The 18348-nt window shown below is 36.9% G+C and overlaps 4 protein-coding genes across 5 annotated transcripts; 3 read left to right on the top strand and 1 right to left on the bottom strand.

Moving 5' to 3' along the window:
* Nucleotides 1-1709: 1709 nt before the first annotated feature.
* Nucleotides 1710-2321, top strand: LOC130994545 (uncharacterized). The gene has a single exon (XM_057919588.1). It carries the CDS (start codon nucleotides 1710-1712, stop codon nucleotides 2319-2321), a length of 612 nt encoding a protein of 203 aa, XP_057775571.1.
* A 623-nt stretch (nucleotides 2322-2944) lies between these two features.
* On the bottom strand, nucleotides 2945-5769 carry LOC130995275 (GDT1-like protein 1, chloroplastic). Its single transcript, XM_057920507.1, has 12 exons — nucleotides 5514-5769; nucleotides 4912-4985; nucleotides 4532-4807; nucleotides 4388-4441; nucleotides 4237-4298; nucleotides 4091-4159; nucleotides 3966-4017; nucleotides 3801-3872; nucleotides 3598-3727; nucleotides 3458-3528; nucleotides 3327-3374; nucleotides 2945-3243 (listed from the first exon to the last, which is right to left on the bottom strand). The coding sequence occupies exons 1-12, from the start codon at nucleotides 5611-5613 to the stop codon at nucleotides 3172-3174; spliced, it is 1080 nt and encodes a 359-aa protein (XP_057776490.1). The 5' UTR covers nucleotides 5614-5769; the 3' UTR covers nucleotides 2945-3171.
* A 7753-nt stretch (nucleotides 5770-13522) lies between these two features.
* Nucleotides 13523-15605, top strand: LOC130995273 (uncharacterized). 2 transcript variants are annotated; one of them, XM_057920505.1, is made up of 3 exons: nucleotides 13523-13713; nucleotides 14192-14557; nucleotides 14653-15605. In XM_057920505.1, exons 1-3 carry the CDS (start codon nucleotides 13567-13569, stop codon nucleotides 14692-14694), a joined length of 555 nt encoding a protein of 184 aa, XP_057776488.1. In that variant the 5' UTR covers nucleotides 13523-13566; the 3' UTR covers nucleotides 14695-15605. The 2 variants fall into 2 exon arrangements, with proteins under 2 accessions (XP_057776488.1, XP_057776487.1); XM_057920504.1 differs by having other exon boundaries at nucleotides 14192-15605.
* Nucleotides 15606-16393: 788 nt separating this feature from the next.
* Nucleotides 16394-18231, top strand: LOC130995274 (uncharacterized). Its single transcript, XM_057920506.1, has 3 exons — nucleotides 16394-16536; nucleotides 17335-17642; nucleotides 18039-18231. The coding sequence occupies exons 1-3, from the start codon at nucleotides 16531-16533 to the stop codon at nucleotides 18175-18177; spliced, it is 453 nt and encodes a 150-aa protein (XP_057776489.1). The 5' UTR covers nucleotides 16394-16530; the 3' UTR covers nucleotides 18178-18231.
* Nucleotides 18232-18348: the final 117 nt, after the last annotated feature.

The raw sequence follows: 18348 nt of genomic DNA, 5'->3' as shown, positions 1-18348 counted from the left end.
GATCTAGCCGTCCGAGCAGTTAGATGATCTAGTCATCGGTTAAATGAACTCTTGATCGATACTTATCAAATCGTTATCTTTTTTAGATTTTTCTCGCACAGTTCTGACTGATAGCTATTAAATCAATTAAATATGTAAGATTTTTCACAAAAAATCAAGCAAAACAATTAATATTGAACGATAAAATAGAATTTTCACTCAAACTTAATATAAAATGCTCAAATTCATAAAATATAATACTACTTAATTTTCATGTACTACAACTTAAGGAATACTATTACATTTTTGCAATTTAACACAAAAATATATACTCAAACTAATCCTAATGGATAGATTTGATTTAAATTCATCCTAATAATTTGTAAAGATGTTCAAATGGATAGGTATTACATTTTTGCAATTTAACACAAAAATATATACTCAAACTAATCCTAATGGATAGATTTGATTTAAATTAATCCTAATAATTTGTAAAGATGTTCAAATGGATAGGTATTGGAAGTAATTGATGGGCCCACATGGTATAATCTGACGTGGGAGATCCCTCTGTTCATGCGCACGCCCGCCACACTGGAAAGAAAAATAACTACTGCCTTACAATTTCATCATAACACAATCATTTGTAAGATTTTTTTTATAGATTGTTTTAATGTGCATTTACGTTTGTTGCTATCATCGCTTCACATTGGTCTTCTCTTTCATCTCAGCCGTTGAGATTCTCTTGCAAGATTTTTCACAGATTTTCAAGTAAATGATAGTAGCAAAGACTTCTAGCAAGATTGGTGATTTTATTCAACATTATACTTACTCCCCACAATCAATGTGTGAAATGGGATGGTTGCGTTTGAAGGGAGTTATCTTATCATATTTTTGGACCACATATAGTTAGAAGTTACTACTCTGGCTTCAAACTTTACTACTTTGCTTTTGAATTTTAAAATAAGGTTTGCTTTTTCAAATATTTTATATTATATCATCAATTTTTTAACGTATTTTAATTTTAAATTTTAGAGTGTTATGCAAAATGAAAATTATTATACCTTTAAATAGGAATAATATTTAGCCTCCATTCGAACATGTATGCTTGTATGTTTGTTTGCATTTCTATTCCGATTTTTCAACTCTCCTTTTCCTTTATACCTAAAACTATTGTCAATAGACTAAATTCTGCTTTTGGAAAATTCTTGTGGGGAGGGGGGAGTGAGACCTCGGGGTCTATTGCGTGGGTCAATTGGAGTGCTTTATGTGATCACAAGCAGGAAGGGGGCTTGGGGTTTGGGAATATAGAGTGGTTTAATTGTGCATTGGTGATGAAGTGGTTGTGGAGGTTTTTGGAGGAAGGTGAGGTGCTGTGGGTTAGGGTCATTAAGTCTATTTATGGTGATTTGGTGTGGAGGGATGAGGGAGGTTGTAGGGTGAGGGAGGGATGTGTGAACAAGGGGTGGTGGGCAAAGATAGTGGAGGCAGGAAGGGGTTCGGAGAAGGAATAGTTTTTTGAAAACATTACACGTTCTGTTGGGAATGGAATGAGTATTAGATTTTGGGTGGATGTGTGGGCGGGAGATAGAACGCTGAGTTCCGTTTTCCCGCGACTGTTCAATTTGTGTAAGGATAAAAATGGGTTAATCGGAGAGTCGGGAAGATGAGAGGAAGGAAGTTGGGTATGGAAGTTTGAATGGAGAAGGGAGTTGTTTGATAGAGAGAAAGAAATGGTTGAAACACTAACTGCGTTCATTTCAGAATTTGCTCTTTGCCCAGATAAGGAGGACGGCTGGATTTGGAAGGCGACAAAGGACGGGGTTTTTTCAACCAAGTCGGCGTATGAAGTTATCGCGGCGGCCAGGAATGAGCCTTCTCCGATGTCCATGTTTAAAGAGGAGTTAGCTCAAGTTTGGAAGACACCGGCACCACACAAGGCAAAGGTGATCGCGTGGAGATGCCTGCGAAATAGGTTGCCGACTTGCAATAACCTTGTCAAGAGGAATGTACCACTTGGGATTGAGGAGACGTGGTGTAATGCTTGCGTTACAAGTTTTGAGACGGCGGAGCATCTGTTCTTACATTGTCCAAAGGTGGAGATTGTGTGGGATAAAATACAGCAATGGATTGATAGCAAAATTGTGAGGTCCCAAGGTATTCCTCAACACTTCACCTCGTTTTTTTGTGCTGCAAGAGGAAAGAACAGCAGGAAATTTCTCATGGCATTGTGGGTGTGCACAATTTGGCTAATTTGGGAAAAAAGAAATGACAGCAGGTTTGAAGGAAAGGCTTGGGATACTGAGAAGTTAGTTCTTGAAATTAAAGGAAGACTTTGGAGCTGAAATAAGATTTTCAAAATTGTTGACTCGAACACTCCTTTCTCCACGTGGTGTTCCCGTGGATTCTCGCTTTCTTTCTTGTACTAACCTTCGATACCTCTGGTACCAGTGTTTCTTCTTCCTTCTTATCAATAAAGTTTGCTTGATAAAAAAAAAAGATTGCATTTGAATTGCCCACACGTGAATGTCAGTTAGGGTATTGACTTTAATTGTAAATTTATCACAAAAATACGATGGTAAAAAAAATTCTTTCTTTACATCTTCTTCTTTCACATTATTTTCTATATAAAATTTCATCTTAATGAGAGATAATACATTATCTCACTCCTCATGATAATATTAATTTTTTTGGAGTGAAAATGACAAATAAGATATGGTAAAATTCTTTTTTGTAGAAAATAGAGAATAAGAAGAGTGATTTTTTTTTTTTATTAATAGAAAACAAGGATTTAGAGGGATTTTTTTTAAAACTCAGTTTTTTGTGAGAAATTTACAGATAAATGAAAGCACACTCATACAATTATTATTGAATCCGAATTCAATAAAAGTTACTACTAAATTAGGACTTGTGACGCTTCGTAACTATATTTCTATTGAATGATTTGATAGACTTTGTCACACTCGTAAGATAAATAACGTATTCATGCATTTGCTTGTATACAATGATGGACTACTAGCTTAGAAATATCATATCTTGTAGTATTACATTAAATCAAAACAAAGGCTTTTGAAATAAACTCAAATGCTCAAAATGTTATTTGAATTTACATTGAACATTCAAAAGATTGAAGAATATACCAAAAATTGAAGTCATTCAACTCTTCAATATGTCCGAAGCCCGTGCGGTCTAATCCTAGCTCACGATCTCAACTAGCGTCACTGCTGCGAAGACGAGGAAGAGCGTGCCGCCGATGTACGCAATAGTCTGTCGAAGAAACAAAACCAACACTACATATAATTTCACAGACACGATTTTTTCCTAGGGCAAACTTAACCGACTACGCCTACCTTCTCGGAGAGGTAGGTTCCCAAGAAAGAGCCCCCTAGAACAGCAAGCTGCATAGAAATTAGACCAAAGATCTCAAGTTCGAATCAACCAGGGTTCAAATTTCACAACAAAAGAAATATTGCAAATTTACCAATGTTGCCACTCCATGACCAGCTAGTGCCCCCGCAATGACTCCGAGGGGTGATGAGGCCGCGGCAAGCGCTGTAACGATTCATGCTGCATCGTTAGTTCTAATAATACTCGACTAAGTAGGCGTTGATAGGGCGATACCTATTGTGGAGAAGAAAGATTTGTCACCCCACTCGGCCACGAAAACGAGCACGAACGTGCTGAAGACAGTGTTAGCAGCGGAGAGTATGCCTGCACCGGATCCCGAGAGCTCGGAAACAGCCAATTCTGCCTGAATGTTGAATGAAGACAAAGAATGAATAACGGCATGTGTTCTTAGTTCTCACTTAACAAGACCGTCGTACCTCTTTCTGTTCTTCTGCTTTGAGGCCATCACCCGTTGAAGCATCGAGCAACGATGAAACACCAAAATATACCTAATATACATGTATAATGCAATCAAGTAGCTATATTAGTTGAGGTAGCTAGTGACGATGAGAAAGAAAACAAGCAAGCAAGCCTTATTATACCAGCAAGCAAACTGCAGCAAGATCATCAAGAGGCAAATCAGCATTTCCAAGCCTGATATGTTATAACAAAAACCAAATTAAAATCATATTCTTGTATCATTAGAGACATGATGAGAGGTGCAAACCTGAATGGAAGGATGTCGTCAACGTAGTGAAAAGTTCGTCCAAGAACAACCGATATAACTGTCATAACCCTGTCCAAATAGAGGGACTGTTAAACGAGTCATATTCGACAGTATCGCAATAGAAACTCAAGAGCATAACAACGTACGCGAGTGCACCAAAAGTCCCGATGAAAGTGACAGCAGCAGAGTTTCTTGCTGCTAGAAGGGCCTGCTCAGAAAGATCAAACAAACAATGATCAATTAGTTTCAATGCAGATCTTGTTTGTAAAGAAAAAGAGTGTATATATATATAAATACCGCGATAAAGAAGGTTTTATCCCCAAGTTCTGAAAAAAATATGAGCAAGAAGGCCTGCAAATAAGGACGAACCACTCTCTCATTCTTTCATAAATATAAAGGGAATGCAGAAGAGTTTCTAGACAACAGGGAGAATTTCCTAACTGAAGCAAAACCTGTGCTTAAATCGCCAGCATCCCCTAAAAACGGAAACGTGCTAGCAACGTCTGAAGCTGCAAGGGCTTGCTGCGTAGTTAGGAAGGTGAAAAACCCAGAAGTCAGTAGAATCTTCAAGAAACTAAACGATGGAGCATCTTCGTCTCCATGGTTTAACAACGTGCCATGTTTCTTCCTTGGCTTGTGCTGAAATGTAAATTTTCCAGGAGAGGTACAGATTTTACTGCTAAAGCTGTAACATTTCTCCTTCCTTGGCTTAAATTCCTGAGCAAAAAAACATTGTATTTCAAGATTGTAAGCAGATATATATATGCATGAATGTGATGCTCAAATGGTGTAAGGTGAGATTAGTCTGCACAGCCAGCAACCTTATCTGATGCAGAAATCGTGAAAGGTGAGACCCGAGAACTGTGTGAAGACGACTTCCCGGCAAAACTCTTCCCTATCAAGAAAGCAACGTGATAATTTAGGCCATATTTGGTTGTGGGATTTAGTGACATTAACACTAAACAAGATATTTTCTTTGCTCTCATTGGTGGTGTATTGTGCTTCATTGCTCCTAGCATTGATCATTGTTACATCCTTGGACTAGAACAAATCTATAATTATACATTCTTTAATTAATCAGCAACTGCAAGAAAGAGACTGAATTCACAATTATGAGGGCTAAATTGTTGTGCTTGGATGCAGCATTTCACAATATTACCTAAAAAGCTACTACTACATTTTAGTAACCAGCAATATCAAGAATCTTATAAAAATTCAATAAAAAAAAAATCATTTCCCTGCACACCATTCCACTTCTTACTCTAAGCAAATTCTCCAAAATTCTGCCCAGAAAAAAAAAAAGGTACTATTCCAATAACAGTCACTGCAGAATCAAGAGAGGCATCACATGAAAAACTCCAAACAATTAAAAAGAAAACCATATTATAGGAAGTAAAAGAGAGAATGGGATTGAGTAAATTACTTGAATGGAAAAGTGGAGGGAAGAAGAAATTGAAGGTGGGATCAGCAAGAGAGCTCCATGGGAAGGTAGTCAAGCGAGCCCCAGATAGAGTGTAGTCCATTCTTTATCAGTTTCAAACTAAAATAAAATAATAAAAATCAAGATTTATAGTAGTATTTTTGGAAAGAATAAGGAAGAAGGAAAGAATGGTTTGGGACAAGAAGGCATGGAATGGAGTATGTGTTGATTTGAGGAAGAAAAATGGTGAATGCAAAGTGATAACACTTGACATATATGTGTGGTCGAAACAACTGAATTGCATGCTGATTTGGCATGTGGGGTTCAACTTCAATTCATCCCATTCCCACCTTTTTTATCAAGTCACTCCAACATGAAGATAAATAGGAGTGCAGTGATCTTGTTGTTGCTCTAATTAATCCCAATCCCATAGCCTAATTAATGAAGGATCAAATCTGTTTTCTTTACATAAATAATATAATCTCTCTCTCTCTCTCTCAAGATCCTTCAAAACCTTCAAAAATATAGGTCAAAGCTATTTTACATTTGACCAAAAAATAATAGTAACACACTAATTTCTCCAACATCTTGTGCAATTATCGAAGGCCAACAAGATATACAGAACTAAAAATAGAGGACCGATTGAAATCAAGATTGAATATTGTTTCAACGAATGCTATGTGATAATTGATATTATTATTCGCATTTATAATGTTGGGTAATGGGCAAATTAAAAAAAAAAAAAAGTGTTGGGTAGTGGGTTTCATATAATTGTACTCGTAAAAGATGTTAATAGATTTGGGCCCATTAGTCATATGTGGATGGAGTGGACCCATTACTCATAAATTGCAATTTGCAAGTCTTAAAAAAGTTATCAATATTTAAAATGACACTTTTAATATAGAGAAAATAGTATTTGATGACCAAATTAAAGATACAAACTTAAATTATGGTAAAAAACTGAAGAAAAAAAAAAACCCAATTTTTGGCCATTTTTTGCGCTTTCAGACTATTCTGCCCTTAATTAGGGCGAATCGGATTCGGATTTACGCGCGGGTTAGGCACTTATGGTACTAATAGTACCATAAGTGCCAATCGGAAAAAAAAAATCTAAGTAAATTGGTACTTATGGTCATATTAGTGTCATTAGTGCCGAACACTTCCATTTAGGGTTTAGATTATCTATTTAGGGTTTAGATACCCCATTTAGGGTTTAGATTATCTATTTAGGGTTTAAATTCCCCATTTAGGGTTTAGATTATCCATTTAGGGTTTAAATTCTCCATTTAGGTTGCTGCACGAATGGTACTTATGGTCATATTAGTGTCATTAGTGTCATATACTCTCTGTTATGTAGTGTTGCACGAATGGTACTTATGGTCATATTAGTACCATTAGTGTCATATACTCTGTCTTATGGTCTCTAGTACCATTTGTGCATGGCACTATTGGCACTAATATGACCATAAGTACCAATTTACTTAATTTTTTTTTCGGTTGGCACTTATGGTACTAATATGACCATAAGTGCCTAACCCGCGAGAAAATTCGAATTTGACCCGAATCCGGCCCGCCCTAATTAAGGGCGGAACAGTACAAAAGGGCAAAAAATGGCCAAAATTTGTGTTTTTTCAATTTTTGGCCATAATTTAAGTTTTGTAGATAAAAATGGCTAGATCAAAATTCATCTCTTTAATATATGCAAAAACACTATTTTTCTTAGTAAATGATATTATATGCGTTAATAAATAATAGTGTTATATTTATATTTAGATGGCGCTTTCAATATATGTGAATGACACTTTTAATCTAAGTAAATGCCATTATTTTTCTTAGTAAATAACATTTTTAATATATATAAAATAAATTATACAAATGACACTTTTAATAGCATAAAATGATAAGTATTTTTAATGTATATAAATGATACTTTGTAAATGAAATCTTTTATAAAATCAATTATTTTTTGTATAAAAATAAATAAAATATTAAAATGACATTTTTAATGCACGCAAATGACATTTGCTCATAGTAAATGACATTTTTATTTACGATAAATGGTAAAAAAAATATAATATTTCTTAATTCTTAATTTAATTAAACGAATACTATTTTTTTATGTAAATAATATTATTTTTTTTAATAAATAATACTTTGTGTTTACGTAAGTGACACTTTTACTATACGTAAATAACAATATTTTTATATCAAACAAAACAAATAATAAACATTATTTGTCTTTGTAAGTGATACTATTAATACATATAAATAACACTAAAAAAATCGGTGATTAAAAATAAATATTGAACAGATATAAAAATACAAGTAAAAAAAAATAAAAAAAATTGGTGATTTAAAACAAATATTGAATTCAAAAATAAAAAGCAACGGGCATGGACGGAGTTGCAGCATAAGTGGAAGTTCAATCGGAAGGTGAAGGGTTTCATAGCCGACAAAGTGAGGGGAGGCTACTCGGTGGGGATCGCTGGTTACCTTGCGTTTCTTCCTGCTCGGAATATTAAGGGCTCGTTTGGTACGGAGTATGGGATAAAGTGGGATATGTTTGACTGAGATGTCTTTGATTATACATTATATTAATATCATATTTGGTAAAAAGTATTAAAATATCTGTAAAATATAATATGTTGTTTGGTATGATGTATTAAGATTATATAAAGTTAATTAATAATAGTTATAATTAAGATTTGTATTACGTATACCACATCCGTAGGTGGTATACATAATCCTTCAAATCAGTATAATATTTTCGGGCTTTTAATTTATAAAGGGCCGTGTTTTTCGTATTACTTCTTACCAAACAAAATATTAGGGTGTCTGTTAAGAACAGATGCCAAATCTTGGCTCAAGCAACGACGAACAAAACGAGAAATAAAACCATATCAAGCTAGAAACGCAGATGTACGTGGTTCGGCAAGAATGCCTACGTCCACGACAGAGTCACAATATTATTGAAATGAATCACTCCGATCAGCCTTTACAACACACCACGAAGATGAACACTACGAGAAAACCTCTCCAGTTCTTTCCACTCACAATGAACTCTTCTCTCTAGTGTATATGTTAATCAAACTTACATCATCCTATACAAACTAATATCTCCTATTTATATAGAATAGTAGCAGCAGAAGAAGAAACACCTCACTCGCTGCATGAGATGCCAGAATCAGTTTTAACTAACTCTTCCATGCAGTTTGCAAGATAGTCCCTGAACAATGCTCAATTGCTCATAACTCCACCATGCATACGTGGAAATTGCACCATTATTTAACAATCTCCACCTTGGTGTAATCTTCCACAATCGGATTCAATCCAACAATTCCATGTTCCTCTGCAATCCTGCATCATCACAGTGCTTCATCCCAATCTTCAGTTGAAAGACTTCACACTTACTAACTCTAAACAATATTTGAATTTAGAGCTAGGTAGTGATTTTGTTAACATGTCTGCTGCATTCTCAGCTGTAGAGACTTTGACTACCTTCACCTCACCTTTGTTCACAACATCCCTCACAAAGTGATATCTAACATCTATATGTTTCGACCTTTCGTGAAAAACCTGATGCTTCACAAGGTGAATGGCACTCTGACTATCACAATTAACCTCCACAACATCTTGCTTAATCCCCAATTAAGACAATATTCCTTTTAACCACAATGCTTCCTTGACAGCTTCTGTCAAAGCCATGTATTCTGCTTCAGTGGTAGACAAAGCCACCACTGATTGCAGTAATGATCTCCAAGATATGGCTGATCCATATAGGGTAAAAATGTACCCGGTTTGAGACTTCCTTGTGTCCAAATTGGCTGCAAAATCAGAGTCCACATACCTCTTTAAAGGCTTCTTTTCACCCTGCTCCTATTTCTTGAATAAAATTCCACAATCTGCTGCTCCCTTTAGATATCTGAACATCCACTTCACAGCTTCCCAGTGATATTTTCCCGGGTTTTCCATATATCTACTTATGACACTCATGCCATGAGATAAGTCTGGTCTTGTGCAGACCATGGCATACATCATGCTGCCCACAGCATTAGCATAAGGAACTTTCTGCATTTCCCTCATCTCTTGTTCATTCTGTGGCATTTGATCATTACTCAACTTCAAATGTTGACCAATTGGTATGGACACTGCCTTAGATTCATACATCCTGAATTTCTTGAGAACTTTCATCAGATAATCTCTTTGTAATAACCACAGCTCTCCCTCCTTCCTGTTTCTAATTATGTCCATACCAAGTATTCTTCTAGCATTCCCCATCATTTTCATCTCAAATCTGGACTGAAGCTCACTCTTTATCAGATTGATCTCCTCTTGTGAATTGCTAGCAATCAACATGTCATCCACATATAGAAGCAAGTATGAGATAACAGTATCCTTATTCCTCTTAATATAGACACAACTGTCATGTAGAGATTTCTCATATCCTATCTCCAACATCTCTGTGTCAAACCTCTTATACCATTGTCTAGAGCTCTGTCTTAATCCATATAATGATTTCTTTAAGAGACAGACTTTACCAGAATCCCCATGAGCTATGAAACCTTCTGGTTGTGTCATGTAGATGGTCTCCTCTAGGTTTCCATGTAGAAAGGTTGTTTTAACATCCAACTGTTCCAAAATCATATCATTTTGAACCACTAGAGACAACAAGTTTCTTATGGAGCAGTGCTTCACAACGGGTGAGAAAATCTCATTGAAATCCACTCCCTCATTTTGAGTAAAGCCTCTTGCAACCAATCTTGCTTTGAACCTGACTTGTTCCTGTTCTCCAACCATTTCTACCTTCTTTTTAAAGATCCATTTACAGCTGACAAGCTTTTGATTCTTAGGTCTGTCCACCAATACCCATGTTTGGTTCTTTTTCAATGATTCCAGTTCTTCAATCATGGCCTGTACCCAATGCTCTCTATCAACACTTTCTATAGCTTCCTTGTAGCTATTTAGCTCATGATACTCAGTATCTTCTGCAACTGACAAAGCATATGCTATGAGATCAGTTTGATTGTACCTAGCAGGAGGGTGTATCTCCCTTCTGGTCCTGTCTCTTGCCAGCATATAGTGCCTCAAATCATCTTCCTGACCATCTTCCTCAGATGATGCTCCACCTTCACTAAAATACTAAGGGTCTTCTTGAATTTCTGACCTCCTTTTGTTGGTAAACTCCACCTCAAACTCAGTACTCTTATGATTCTGCACTTGGGTCTTTGTCTATGTTGCATTGTCAGCTGCTATGAATGGCATGATATCCTCTTTAAAAGTCACATCTCTACTTATCAGGATCTTTCTCATGCCTTCTTCATTACACCATAGCCTATATCCCTTTGTCCCTTCTTCATAACCCAATAGGATGCACCTCAATGCTCTAGCCTCCAGCTTATCTTGTTTGAGATGCATATAAGCTAAGCACCCAAACACTCTTAACCTGGAGTAACTGGGGATATGGCCACTCCACTCCTACTCTGGAATTTTGAAATCAATGGCTGAGCTGGGACACTTGTTTATGAGCTTTGCAGCTGTTGTAACAGCCTCACCCCAAAATTTCTTAGGAGCACCTGAACTTAAAATCGTGCATCTAACTCTTTCAAGTAGAGTTCTGTTCATACGCTCTATAACACCATTTTGTTGTGGTGTTCCTGGTACTGTCTTGTGGCTCTCAATTCCTCTTTCTTTGCAAAAGTCACTGAATTCCTTTGAAAGGAACTCCAGTCCATTATCAGTCCGGAGGCATTTGAGTACAACACCTTTTTGAACTTCCACCAATTTACACCATTCCTTGAATTTTGACAGGGCATCACTCTTGTTTTTGATGATATACACCCATACCTTCCTAGAGTAGTCATCTATTATTGATAGAAAATATCTGCCTCCTCCTAGGTTTTACAATCTAGCCGGTCCCCATAGATCAGCATAGGCATAATCCAGTGGTGTCTTTGACAAATGTTGCCCAGATCCAAATGGTTGCCTTTTACTATTTCCCAAAATGCAATGCTCACATGCTCCCTTCTTCAAACTGCCTTTGCACCCTATCAGATGTTGCTTTGCTAGCTGTTGGGAAAGAGTAAAAGGCAACCATTTGGATCTGGGCAACATTTGTCAAAGGCATCACTGGATTATGCCCATGCTGGTCTATGGGGACCGACTAGAGTGGATAGCCTAGGAGGAGACAGATATTTCCTATCAATAATAGATGACTAATCATGTAATCTGAGCTTTATGACCCCCACTCTCTTCACAGAGCAGGCTTCATTGTTTCCCAACATGACTGAGCCTGCATTGTGAATCTTTAATTCTGAAAACCACTCCTTAATAGGGCACATATGAAAACTGCAGCCAGAGTCTAATATCCAATGTTGATCAATCTTTCTTTCAACAATGTTGAGGGCTTCTGCTGTGTCATACTCTTCAGCTGAGCTAGTGGCATTTGTACTGGGATTTTTATCAGCTTGTTGCTTTCTCTTGAGTGAGTAGCAATCCTTTTTCAAATGCCCCGGTTTCTTACAAAAGTGACACTTGCGGGTCTCCTTGTTTTCAGCCTCTTTCTCCTTTTCTTTTCCTTTCTTCTTCCAATCTGCAGAACCTTTCTTTTCCTTGCCTTTCTTGAACTTCTTGACGTTTAGAGCTTCGTTTCCAGATTCTTGCTTTCCTTCATTTGCCTTTTGCAGCTCTTTAGCCCTCAAAGCATTTTGAACTTCCTCTAAAGTTATAGAGTTTTCTCTCCCAAACAACATTGCGTCTTTGAGATGTTCAAAACTTTTAGGTAGAGCATTTAGCAATAGGATCGCCTTATCTTCATCATCGATTTTGACATCGATATTCTCCAAATCGTCAATCGATTTATTGAATTCATCTAACTGATCTTCAATTTAAGCACATTTATGACACGTGAAAAAAAAATCCCCCCCCTCCCGTCTTCCCCCTTCCCCCACCCCAAATCCTAATTTCCCCTCCCCCACCCGTCGTCGTTGCCCTTGCCGCCACTGCCGGTTACTGGTTGACGCCCTCCCTGACGTCGTGCCCGTCGTCTGTCTTCTCTTCTCTCTCATGCGCACATAATCGAGGGGAAGGTTGAGCCCTAGTTCTCTCGACTCAGGTGAAATTGCCGCCGCCGCCTGGTCTAGCTCATCGCGGCGTTGCGTCGTCTCATCTCTTCCGATGAAGATGAAGCCACCATTACTCTGGATCGACGCCGCTGCGTTCTTCCTAGCAGGGGATCGTCGCACCGCCGCCGCTATCCCATAAATCTGCGAGGGTCGCCGCTGAGGTCGGGAGTCGTCTGCCCTTTGCCGCTCAACGCCATTGACCCCGAGCCCCACGAGGCGTTGCTGCTCTGTGTTATTAACACTGCCGCTGCCACGACCTTCTAATTCTGGCGGCACCACCACTTATTCCATGTGTTTCCCCATTCGGTTATCTAGGCTAAGTATGTCAGATCTTGACTCGCAATGTTGAGGAATAGCAAGCAGGCTGCATCCCGTGGTCGCGGCAGGGGGCGGCGCCGGCGTGTGGGGGAGGGGAAATTAGGGTTTGGAGGGGGGGATTTTTTGTTTTATTTTTTTATTTTTTTTTCACATGTCATAAATGTGCTTAGGTGTCATTTTCGGCGTCAGCGTAAGAAAAAACCTATCACCAGACAAAATTGAGACAATAACAAAAAGTTATGGATTTCGAAGTCGATTTTTCAGATCTGGTATAATAACCAATTTCTGGAAAGCGTTATGGATTTACAAACAATTACCCCTATTTAATTTAATATATGCTTAACATCTTTGTCATTTTTTGTTTCTTCTCTTTTAGTCTTTGTTTTTTTATTTCTAAAAATGGAGTAATTTTTATAATTAAAAATAATTGACTATATAAATTACAAAATAACTTGCATTTAAAAAAAATTATACATTAATTAATAAAACACCGTTTTATTAATATTAGTAATATTTAAAAAAAAAACACCGCGGAACGCGGCCGTTTTATGCACTCCAAAGTTTAGTATCTTTGTGTTGTATTCTCCCACACACTGTGTCTGTGCCCATTTCCTAGAATGTCACCTGAAATGAAAGTAAAGGGCATTGCGCTTAAAATTCGTTTATTTCCAGAATCGGCCCGCCGCGAGCCGCCACCGCCTCCCCGCCGCTGCAGCGATGGAAGCTTGCTTAGTGAAGACGAACAAGGAAATTCAAATAGATCGGTGAGCGAAGCGAACCCTCCTTTATATTTTTTCTTCAATTTGCCCATTTGAAACAAATGTAGATGAAGATTTGAAAGTTATTGCTTCTTCTTTGCTTGTTTTTTTAACTGGATGAATAAGAAAAACTCTGACTTTGAAAAATCGCTTATTAAGTTTAGATCTGGATTGTAACCGTCTTCATATCTAATCTTAATTTTTTGTATCTACTTTTACCAATCGCGTTTTTTACATATTAGCCACATTATTCTGCATTCCTAATACTAATATCTACCTTTTTTTTTTTTTTTAATTAACAACAAAAAACGCCGATTTGCGTATAACTCTATGCTTAGAAGTGAAATAATGAATTAAAAAAATCATTTCCATTTGATTCCTGCATTTTATGTTGTAGTGATTAGTTTTGCTAAACCTACGACCTAACCAGCTTAGAATAGAATCCATTCATGTTGATATTGCAATAACTGTTTTTTATATGCAGGTGGTCGAGGACTCTAGAAGTCGGTCTTATTATTTCAGGAGGTGTAAAAGGGTGAGGCCAACGAACATAGAGTCCCTCCCCAGCGAGCTCTTATCCGACATCCTCGTGCGTCTGCCAGCTGATCATCTCTACGATAGAGTAAGGCTTGTGTGCCGCAGGTGGTACCACATTATCCATTCTTATGATTTTGTCAACACACAAATTCAGCATTCTACATATGGACTTCTTCTCTGCTGCATTGGTGTGTGGGGCGGTCATCATCCAATTCTCATCACTGCAACACAAGGCGGCCGAATTGAGACATCTGAGTTCACTTACTTAGACAGAGGCAGATTTCTAAACAGTTGCAATGGTTTGTGCTTAGAGGTACACAGCATTCATAGATATCCATACATTATAAATCCTGCAACAAAGCAAGCATTCATGATCCCTACAATACCTAACGCTGTAACACATGCTAGGCGATTTGGTATGGCATTTGCTCCACGTTCCATGAAGTATAAATTGACTACATTGTATCGGAGGTTCAAGCAGCGTCATCTCGCCATACTGACTTTTGGAGTCGATAAGTCTTGGAGAGATGTTGCGCTTGACAGTTTTCGTGAAAGGAATCAAGTGTTTAATATTTTGTCTAATTCTCCGTTGGTTACAGAAGGTTTCATACATTGGACGTGTAGATATCGGGGAATCGTTTTGACATTGGATATTGAGACTGAGATCCTTACGAAGAGTATAATCCCTTCTTTTTCTTTGGGGGAACATAATGTGTATTATCTGTCAACGGGGAGGTTCGTATCAGCGATGATTGGCAATGGAGATTTCACGTGGTATGTTTGGGGGATGAAATCAGAAAGCGGTGAATGGAGGAAGCTGCTTCCCGCCATTAGGTTGGGATCTCAAAAGCGGTGGCTTCAACAGTTTGCTTCAACACGTGTATATCAAGTCTTGGAGCCATTTGGTTGGGTTAAATACCCTGAGGTTCTGGCCTTTCGTTTTAGTGGTGGGAGTCACACTTGTATTTTCTACAATCTTGATACGCATGAAATCAACGCGACTGAATTTCCATACTCCGCTGCATACATTGGGTTTGTGCATAAGAATAGCCTGGAATGGTTAAGTTAAGATTAGATTATTTGGTATAGAATGTTGCAAATGCATTCAGATGAATACTCTGTCCATGGTACATTGGGTTTCTTCATAAGAATAGCCTGTTATGGTTAAGTTAAGATTAAGATTAGATTATTTGGTGTAGAATGTTTCATAGTCATGTTGGCTTTTCCTAGTATGCTCAAATATGTGTATTTGAGAGATTTTTTATTTGTGAAACAGTTGTGCTACTAGCTTAGAGTTTAAACCGTTTTCAAGGATGATTCAACTTTTTATGAGATGGATTGTTTTAGGATCATGGTTCAAACTAAGTAGTTGGATTCTTTGAAGTACCTTTTATATGTGCTTCTCTTTGAGAGTTTTGTTTCTGTTTGGTGCATTATGGATTGATTTTTTGAAAGATCGATCAAGATGGCATGACTTCTTTTTTCATATCATATTTAAATGATTCGCATGGAGTTCGACTATCTTGTTCTTTGTTGTGGATGTGAGGCAAATCCTAAATGTTTTCTGTGGTATCTTGGCTTTTCGGTGCGAATTAAAAAACAGCATTTCTGATATATCATTGTTTTTCCACCGATTTATTTTAGGGTGTGTTTACTTTGATGAAAAAGGAGAGAAAATATATATTTTTACCCATTTTCACATGTTTACTACAATGAAAATTTTCTCCATACAAGGTGAAATATTCTATCAGGCAGCCTTTTTCACTTGTTTTGTTTCCATTATTGGATAATATTATCCTAAAGCAGTGGTATGAAAATATTTTTCAACATTTTCTCATAAAAGAAGGAGAAAAATATAATATTTTCTCATTTTTTTATCTATCAAATTTTTACAATCAAAATAAACGTACTCTTGTATGCAAAGTGACAACTATATATAGCTATTCGATCAATAAATGAGAGTCGGAAAAGATCAACTGAAATACAACTAGCTTTACTAATAAAAATTTAAAGATAAAAAACGACACCAAATATTTCAACAATAATAGTAGCAACAACATTAACAACGATCTTCAAGTTGGTGCGAGAAGATCCACATCGTTACTCTACGATAGCACTTTGTGTAGGACACTTTTATTACAAAAACATTACTCAAATATATAAAAATAATCTCAGCGGGCATGGACGGAGTTGCAGCATAAGTGGAAGTTCAATCGGAAGCTTTGAAGTCTTGAGCAGTTGTACCTCACCCGACAGTTGTTGATCGTGTGTTGAAAGATCTCTTTCATGAGGGTACAATTTTATTGAACCTTTTGTCATATAGTATAATTGAATTGGTCACTGCTCTGTAGGTCCACATAACTAATGGCCATCTAGTTCCAAAGATCCATTTCCCAGTCTATATCTGTTAGATTTCTCTTAGTTAACTAGGTCCATGGAGCAAGAGAGAGTAGTAGTATAAATAGTTCACAGGAAACTGTTATATTCACCAGATTTATTTTCTGCAGTTGCGGAGACAGAGATGAATTCCTCTCCAACTTAGCATAAAAATTCTCGATCCATTAAAGGAATCACTCTTCGCACAGTTTTGTTTGCATGCTCTTTGGTTTGGGAAGTGTAGTATATGGGGGGTATTCAGTATTCTGTTAACAAATACTACTTCGTTTTATTGGAAAACCATGTATTTGTTTTTGTCCGTCTTATCATTTTTGCGATTTCTTACTGCTCTTCATGTGTTTATTTGATTAGCAATTTCCGAGTTCGTGTTGGGAAGAATCGCAACCATGCACTACCAAGAATGCCATCAAATGGCCCAATCGACTTGTCCACTTGTTTGATTAACCCAGAAACTGCACTTGGTTGGTTGGTTGCTTTGATAACCATCTAGATGCTATATACTAGGAGCAATTTTAATGAATTTATCTCTCTATTTAACTTTTTTATGTCCTGGTGACAAAGCATTTAAGGATCTCTAGGATTTTGTTGATGCAGATGCTGTTGTCTTGTTTTGATTTGATTTTCTTTCTCGTGATTCTTCTATATATTACGTTGTCATTCACCATCTTACAATTAGTATCCATTTGACTGCAGGAAGATCCTCAGAGTCCAACACACATTTCTTCTTCTTATGGAGCTAGTAAAGATGAAAATCCTCATTATCTCAGAGCATCTATTGGCTCTTGCCATGATTTATGTAAATTTCGAAAACAACATTCAATTGAAACTAAAGCAAGGAAGCCCATTCGATTTGTGTTTATTTATGTTTTGGTGGGATTGTTGTATTCACTCGATCATGTTTTAAGTCAGTCTATAATGTATTTGATATCGGTGGGATGTCTGTGTCGATTTGAGCATGCGCCGCTTCATGTACTCGTCATTCGCCGGACTTCTTTAACTCTGTGAGTGTTCTTCTCAAATTTACATGTTTTTAGTTTTGTTAGTAGTTGATGTTGTGAAATTTGTGGTTTTAACATGTTCCATTCAAGGTAGTAATTCATGAGTTTCTGGTTAAAAAGAGTTCAGATGCACTATTCTATTTTTTTTTTTTTTGGCTCGGTTAGTATGCAATTTGTATTGTATACACTTGAGCTCAATAACTGAATAGAGATGGTCTATGAAAATTTTATTGCGGTATGTCTGCATTTCTTGGTAAACAATGAAGTTCAGATATTATAATCTGTGGATAGTTTGGATTCATTGGGATATTTATGCTATAGTAGGAAGTTTGGATTTTTCTGTTTCTATTTCTGTTTCTGTTTCGAAGTCATTAAAAATCCAGCATGGTGTTTGTTCAGGATTCAAGATTTGTTGAAGGATGGTGATGAGGGGTTGAAGATTGTAGGCCATTTTTCTGATCTCTATTCACTCACAAAGGATAGGAAAATTTGTAGCAACAATGATCCAATCTGTATAGCTATAGCTAGGCAAATGTAGTATTGACTTTCAGCAAATTAAACAAAATTGTTATTTGATACAAAATATTGAGTAGTTGGCTATGTTTCTATTAGGTTGTAGTTTTAACTATATGCCTTGAATCCGTCCTGGATTCAAATAACATATATATAAAAAGAAATTGGTGTGAACATATATTTAAAAAGAAATTGG

Source organism: Salvia miltiorrhiza, chromosome 7, assembly GCF_028751815.1.
Source record: "Salvia miltiorrhiza cultivar Shanhuang (shh) chromosome 7, IMPLAD_Smil_shh, whole genome shotgun sequence".
In the NCBI taxonomy this organism is placed as follows: domain Eukaryota; kingdom Viridiplantae; phylum Streptophyta; class Magnoliopsida; order Lamiales; family Lamiaceae; genus Salvia; species Salvia miltiorrhiza.
This window is presented reverse-complemented; position numbering and strand designations above follow the sequence as displayed.